Source organism: Solanum pennellii, chromosome 3, assembly GCF_001406875.1.
Source record: "Solanum pennellii chromosome 3, SPENNV200".
NCBI lineage: Eukaryota > Viridiplantae > Streptophyta > Magnoliopsida > Solanales > Solanaceae > Solanum > Solanum pennellii.
This window is the reverse complement of record NC_028639.1, coordinates 7,513,483-7,521,686: the sequence shown is the minus strand read 5'-3', so window position 1 is coordinate 7,521,686 and position 8,204 is coordinate 7,513,483. Positions and strand designations below refer to the sequence as shown.

At 31.3% G+C, this 8,204-nt stretch overlaps 1 protein-coding gene across 7 annotated transcripts in view; it reads left to right on the top strand.

Moving 5' to 3' along the window:
• The first annotated feature begins 2,079 nt into the window (after window positions 1-2,079).
• Window positions 2,080-8,204, top strand: part of LOC107015282 — a 13,820-nt gene continuing 7,695 nt past the window's right edge. Inside the window, exons 1-3 of one of the 7 annotated variants that reach the window (XM_027915795.1) lie at window positions 2,080-2,273; window positions 5,951-6,013; window positions 6,136-6,208. In XM_027915795.1, the coding sequence (XP_027771596.1) occupies window positions 5,982-6,013; window positions 6,136-6,208 (105 nt within the window). In that variant the 5' untranslated portion in view covers window positions 2,080-2,273; window positions 5,951-5,981. Of the gene's footprint in view, window positions 2,274-5,869; window positions 6,014-6,135; window positions 6,209-8,204 lie in introns of all 7 variants that reach the window. The other 6 variants (XM_027915794.1, XM_027915793.1, XM_015215501.2 and 3 more) reach the window with 6 other exon arrangements.

Below are 8,204 nucleotides of genomic sequence, written 5' to 3'. Positions count from 1 at the left end.
TATATATATATATATAACTCTAAACATAATAATATCTATTCTTTAACTTTTAGAATGTACACACTAACATTATTAAAACAACGGCTTCCTCAAAATTGGAGAAGAAAAGATAGTTTGAGTCTTCGTATTTGATAAATATACATACAAATATATTTTTTAGGATTGTAGTATAAATGATTATTTTATTTAATATTTATAACAAATATATTTTTATAGATAATAAAATTAGAGCAGTTTTATAACTTCTCAACAACCGTTCATTTTTCAAGGAAACTTAAACTGCACGCATCGTAAAGTAAATTACATCTTTGAATGTTATGTGTTAACTTCAGAAATTAAACTTGAAGTTCATATTGTTCCTTCGTGGAAAATATCATTGTTTGTAATCGAAATCTTGAATAATCCAAATCTCAGTTAACTGCCATCAAAGAAAGGTTTGAAAAAATTATCATACTTTCTCTATGAATATATCTTTATAATTAGCAACGAAGTTATATATGATTTTCTAGAAGAATTCTAATTTCTACATAATTGGATTCAATGTTTGTGTTGTATTCAAAATGGTATGGCTGCAAAATAAAATTATGGTCAGTCTTTCTTTGTTTGGTTTTATTCTTACTCCATATTTTTCAAAATTTTAATTATATAAGTATAATTTTCTTTCTATAGCCTGTTTTATTTATTTCTTCTAATGAAAGGAGTGATTTACACGAAAGAATAATCATTTAAAAGTAAAATTTTGAGATTCAAAAATATCTTTTTTTTTTCTTATTAATAGGAGTTCTCATTAAATTTAATTTTTTTATATTATGGTTGAGTATTTTTAAGATAGTTATTTTGGTTGGAGGTTTAGAGCCTGTTTGGCTCAGCTTAAAAGCTGACCAAACTGACTTAAAAGCTGATTTTTGACTTATTTAACTGTTTGGCAATACTCAAAATAACTTTTTTTAAGTTAAAAAAAAATTATTTTAAGCCAAAAGTTAAAAGCTGGGGTAGGGGTGTTTTTTTTTTTTTAGCTTATAAGCTGTTTTAAGTTGACCACATTTTTATCTTTCTGCTCTTAATATTTTTATACAATCTTCAAATTACCCATATAACCCTAACATTTCTTTCTTCCATTTTTCCCTTTTCACGTTTGACATAACAACTTCAGCACTTTTATCCAAACGCATAACTGCTTATTTTAAAAATAAGTTTCAGCACTTTTAAAAGTATTTTTTTAAAGCTGTTTTTATTAAGCCCATCCAAACGGGCCCTTAATTTAAAAAATTATAGTATCAATTTTTTTTCTTAGTTCTTTTCTTCTTTTGACTTAAATTGGGCTGTGGCTTTCCACATACATACATGCTTGATTATGCGAACCATAACATATTCTTTTTTAATAAAGTGGCCTGTTGGCCTTTGGAATTAAAAAAATAACTTATACTTTCAAAAAAATGAAAATTGTTTAGATGAGTATATGTAAATTTTTTTTAATTACTTTTTCATTATAATTTATTGATCTTATTTGTTTTGCACAGAGTTATAATAAAAAGACTTTTGAATATTTTAATTTTAAATCAAACATCAGACATATTTCAAATATTATGTATTTCTTTTAATTTTGTGTCTTATACATTTTATGTAAAAAAAAATGGAATTAAGATGTTAAAAATGAATTATAATATTTTTCTAAGAAAAATGAACTAAAAAGTAAAGTAGGACAAACAAGTTAAAAAAAATAGTCTATTTGAATATTATCAAAGGTATATTAAAAAAAATAAACATTTTTCTTATTAAAATTTCAACAAAATGTATCGTAAAACTAAAAACGTAGAATAATATAGCTAAAAATAATAATAATTTATATTACAACAAAGGAAATTGTATAATAATATATAGTAATTTAAATTGCACAACTAAAGTTTTTATAATAATTTATTAAATTTTTTTGACAATTAAATAATAAAATCATAATTACAAATTTAATTTGATATTTGATATTCAAATAAGAATCATAAGTTTTTGATGCTACAAACCTTATTAAACTAAGATTTTAATTATTATTTTTTTGACCCAATCCATTTTAAATTTTGACCCTGTTAACCTTATTTGCATTGGAAGCAATCCCCAAATCAACACTCAAAAATTAAAGCCCTCACCGGCCACAACCTCCAGCCCCTCTCTTCTCTGTTCACTAACAGCGTCTCAGCGACCAGTAAACCCAGTGGCGCAGTGCGAACGGAGCAGCAAGACTCTCTTCCGACGTTTCTCAGTCTCTCAGCGGGAAGACTGTAAGCATCCTTTGTTTTATATTTTTGGTTTTAAAAAACTTGATTCTAATTTCCCTATGATAAGGTGTTCATGCTTTTGCTTCGATTATTGATTTTTAGTATGTATTTGTCAGTCTCTCTTCTCTACCGATACCAAACCAGCAAGCACTCTTTACTGTTTCTGTTTTCCTTCCGTTTGTGATTTCATAGACTGCTATAAATTACTAAACATCTGCATAAAGGATAAATTATGTTAAAATTAGCAAGTTCCAACTATCATTTGTCCTTATATGCTCGAATTAAACATGGTAAGGTTGTCCTTCCTTTTGGTGTGTGTTTCTCCCTCCTATGTAAAATATTCATTTAGAGTCGTTTCGTAGAATGTATTATAAAAAATAATGCATGCATTAAGTTTGTGAATTAGTCGTGTCTTTTTTGTTATACTTTGTCATGCCATGTATACAGCCTATTGTCTGTTACTACGAATTTCTAGGTATTAATAATGCAAAGAGATTTAATATATGGTTAAGGATCCAATTACCCCTCAAAATTCCTTTTACATCTTTTCCACCATAATTATGGAGTATATTTTTATAAATAAATATTTTTATGCAATCCATGCTTTTTTAATACATCGAACCAAATAATGTATAAAAAAGGGGGAAATTTCACATAGAGTCACTTAAAAATAATTAATTACTCTCCATAACTATAGTTTGATAATTTCAATTTGTAGCTACATGTTATATGGAGGAGAGAGGCGAGCGAGACTGGGAGAGAGAGGAGAGAAGGGAAAAGAGTGGGAGAAAGATGAATTGTATATGTATATTGGTTAGATAATTCTATATTATACATATGTATTTGTATATATGGCAAGAGAGAATGGGAGAGGGAGGAGAGAGGTGAGCGAGACTGGGAGAGAGAGGAGGGAGGGGGAAAAGAGTGGAAGAAAGGTGAATTATATATGTATGTTGGTTAGATAATTGTATATTAGACATATGTATTTGTATATGTGGCAAGAGAGGTTGGGAGAGGGAGGAGAGAGGTGATCGAGACTGGGAGAGAGGGGGAAAGAGTGGGAGAAAGGTGAATTATATATATATATATATTGGTTAGATAATTGTATATTATACATATGTATTTGTATATATGACAAGAGAGATTGGGAGAGGGAGGAGAGAGGCGAGCGAGACTGAAAGAGAGAGGAGAGAGGCGAGCGAGACTGAGAGAGGTAATTGTATATTATACATATATATCCGTATATATGTCAAGAGAGAATGGGAGAGGGAGGAGAGAGGCGAGCGAGACTAGGAGAGAGAGGAGAGAGGCGAGCTAGACTGGGAGAGGGAGGAGAAGAGGCGAGCAAGATTGAGAGAGGGAGGAGAGAGGCGGGCAAGAGAGGGCAGAGAGTGGGAGAGAGGTGAATTGTATATAATTGTATTTATACATATGCATTTGTATAAATGGCAAGCGAGATTACGAGAGGGAGGAGAGAGGCGAGCAAGATTGAGAGAGGGAAAAGAGAAGAGGGCAGAGAGTGTGAGAGAGATGAATTTTTTATATGTATAGGATAAATAATTATATATTATCCATATGTATTTGTATATTTTGGTGAATTATACATATACAAACGTGACTAATTATACAAGCTCTCGAAGTCAACCCACGTAATTAATGTATAATATTAGTCGCGAGTGGTAATTAGACAAACTATAGTTATGATGAGTATTAAATAGTATAAGTTTGCTTTGTTGCGTAATTTTTTCAAAAAATAATGTATATATGACTAATGCAAACACTACTAATACACTCTACTTAGTATTATTTTGAAAAGAAATACCATCAATATGTAAAATTTGAAATTATTTTGATAAGCTCGTTGAAAATTGGTAAAGCGAAGTGCAAGTATTGTCTTCAATCTTTTGCTTATACTTCCTCTAATGGAACAACATGATTGAATTAACATTTAACAAGGTGCCACATGTATAAACCTATCATTGGAAGTGCTTCTCAACATAAGATAAATTTCCCATTTAAGGAAGCTCAATGTTGGAAATTTTATCAAGAAATAGTTAATAGGGTTTTAGTTGGGAACTTAAGATGATAATTGTGGATGAATTACCTTTTAGCTTCGTAGAAAAAAAAGGTTTCAAAATATTTATGAATCAAGCCGAATCTCTATTTCGACTTCCTTTCTGTAAAAAATAATAACAGGGACTGTTACAAACTTTTTGGTGAACTAAGACACAATCTGAAGAAGTCTTTTAAAGAAGTACAACCAAAGATTTGCCTTGCCAATCGATGCAAAGAATTTGTTAGCTAAATATGATGAATACTAGTACAGTACTCCACCGGTCTTTAAATTTTAACGGTGTTTAATTTTTATTTCATTTTTTATTTAATGAAAATTTATGGATTGAAGTATTCATAATTATGACCTAGTTTCTTCACAAGATAAAGGCTTAGAGAACTTTTGCCTTGTTCAACATAAATTGTGTAGTATTTAATTTGCAAAATATAAGTTTAGAGAGTATTTGCCTCTTCTAACATACGTTGTATAACATCCAATTCGCAAGGCATAAGTTTAGATAACATTTGTTTTGTCCAACAAACATTTTGTAGGAATAAGTTATGCTCCTTAAGGCTTAATTTTGTGAGTTCTAAAACTAAACTTGTGCTTTATAAGACATAAGTTATATAGGAACTAAGTTATGTCTCGTGGGCTATGAACTTCTTAAAGTATAATAATCTGAAATTGAACTTATGCCTTACAAAATATAAGTTGTCTAGGAACTAACTAAAGCATAATTCGTGGATAATGAACTTTAAGGCATAATGTTCTGAAATTAAATTTATGTCTTACAAGGCATAATTTGTGTCTTGCGAATTTGCCTTGTCAATTTTGTTCCATAAAGCATAATTTATATCTTGCAAATTTTCTTTTTCTTTTGCCAAGGGTATTTTTGGTTAATTTTAGGGTTACGTGGAGAAAAATCGTTAGGTAAGGAACTATTTACTTAGATCATGCTAGTTTGCAATATTGAGAACCTTACTAGATTTTGGTGCATCCAAAAACATCCAGATACGCGTATCTCGAGATACATGAGTCAAAATTAGTTGTAATTTGTTCTAGATACACTGTGTTCAAGTGGGCTCGAATGTGTCTGGGATACATACACAAATTTCACTCTCCTCCCCCGCCTTTCTCCTATCTCGCTCGCTATTCATATCTTGCTTGTATATCTGGATTTTCAGTTATATGCGGATTACATGTATATAGTGTGTATCTATTGTAATTTGCATGTATTTGACTTGCAATCTGATATGAAATAATAAATAGTGAGATTAAATGTAATTATGTGAAACTATAGGGAGAATTAGCAAGTAATTTAATAGTTTCTCTTATATTTATTACTTAAAGTGCTAAAGATAAAGATTAGGAAAGATGATGTCAAAATAGGGTATTTGTGTAAATTGTAGTTTTGGGATAGCCCAATTTGATCCAAACCGATCCTATTTGGGGATCTCATAGTAGGTCAAGCAACAAGGACCAACATATCCGAATAGCAATTTTCTTCTTCCTCCTAAAAATAATTTCATTGTTTCTCCATTGTTAGGATTCCTTGCAATTTTCTTAATCAGTTTGAAGTTTTGATTCTCCTGTTGGAACTGAAGTGAAGTTTTATTACCCACGGAAGGGTTTGTGGAAGAAGATCAATTTTTTTTTCAATGGATCCCAAATATGCAGGAGAAACCTTGAAGTAATTGCTCTTTTGAGTTTTTTTTCAACTTCTTCGTATTGTTCTGTTTCTGTGCAGTATGTTTGTTTTTTTTGAAGTTTTGTATGTGAGTTTTAATTTTTCTTGTTATATTTCTGGTGTAGGCATCTAGAGAAAGAAAGTGAACTACTCTTGAATGCCCATAAAGCAATGTCAGATGAATTGCACAGGCTTCAGGTATTTAGCCCTTTACGCTTGTTTATCAGACAGATGGGACTTGCTCCCTGAATCATTAAGTTTCATTAGTTGGTATGTAATTGAACGGAAATATACTGGTAATAGACAACATTCAGTTCACGCTTCAATGTGCTGACTTGGCAACAAATTTGCAGCCCATAAGCAATTACTGTACAATCTTGCAAGAAAGAGTATCACCTAGGTTGCAAGACAATAGAATCTCTTAGGTATTTCCAAGTAAAATTGTTAAGACATCGAGATATGAGACTATAGTTACATATCCTAGGTTGCATCTAGATGTATAGAATGGAGATAAAAGTGGTTTGTGTGATTCATGTGCACCATGTTATTCGCTGTAGAATGGTTGTTACTATAGTGGTGTTATTGGTGATACTGTGGGTTTAGTTAAGTTGAAGAATTCCGCTGCCCATAGGAAGATGCTCTTAAAGACCATAGGGTTCTTTTTGCTATAGAAATGGTTATTCTTTCTGTTCACTCTACACTAAGGTCAGGGCAGCTTATGTTAGCTGGTTTCAGAGGCCCTATTAACTCTACAATTGTAGAAAAATGTGGTATCTTCTGGATGGGAATTACAGCAGGAGCAAGTAAGCAAGTATTAGAGCTTCTACTTTAAGTTACAATTTAACTATAAAATGTCTATTTTACCCTTAATGAAATGATTTACCGCCACACAAATTTCTATCACTCATTTTGGACCACTAGTTTTAAAAGTCTTCATTTCTTTCTTAAAATTTGTGCCGAGTCAAACTACCCCACATAAAATGGGATAGAGGGAGTATTACTTTTGGCATCCAAGGGTGTAGCCTAGTGGTCAATAAAGTGGGTGAGAGCCATGAGGTCTCATGTTGGAATCCCAGCGAAGACAAAAACACTAGGTGATTCTTTCCATCTGTCCTAGCCTTGGTTAACAGGGTTACCTAGTGCCTTGCTTGTGGGAGGTGGAAGGTATCCCGTGGAACTAGTCAAGCATGGTCATCCAAACAAAATAAAGAATAATAATTAGTACTGTTTAAATAAGTTTGTACCTATATAAGAAAGATATTGAAAATAGTACTAATACATAACCTTCTAGTTCTGAATCTAAGATTCACTCTATGCATGTTGTGAAGCCCATTTGATCTTTTCATCAAGACGTGTGAAAGTGGGCCATATAAAGGCTGGTTTATGTCTAACAAAATTGTGGTTTAGGCTCGTGATCTTTAAGATACTCTTGGATCTACATGAATCATAGTTCGGGAAACCAGCTTGTGGAGATTAGGATAACAACATTTTGACTAGGCCATTGGAGACCGATCCATTAGTCATCGAATAATTGTTTAACTTGCTCTTGAGATGGCATTTGTGTGATGAGATATTTTGATTTTCAAATGAAAAGCAAACAACAGATTGTTTTGTTTACGGTGAATTTGGTTTGTATTTGAGTAGTAAATGGCCAAAAACATCCTTTAACTATACGTCTAACTTAAATTACATCCTTATATTATTATTGTGAACAAAAAACATCGCTGATAAGAGATTTTGTCCTCTCACCGTCTTCGTAAACATAGAGGAAACATTTTCTTTGCTAGAAGGATTTGTGAATGAATTTGAAATGTCATTTGTGGAGCTTTTTTTTCCTACGTCTATTAGAGAAGTCATTTTCTTCATATTTTAAGAACTTGTTTTCTTAGATAGAATATCTTTCAAAAATTTTGGCAAATACACTAGGAGTTCATATCCTTTAAGTATCACATAATTTTTTTTATGTCCAAAAGACAAATGTGCAAGGCTTGCATCTGAATTTTGTGTTTAAAATTCCCATTTAAATAGCTGGGAGTATAGGAAATTTGGTAAAAGCTGTTGGAGAAGTAACCTACCAATTAGAAAATGAGAAAATAAAGTAATCTGGGAGTAGCATTGGATCAATATGATTCTTGATAGGAAAGCTAACAACATAATTAACAATCTCAGTAAAATATAAAAAAAAAAAAAAAGG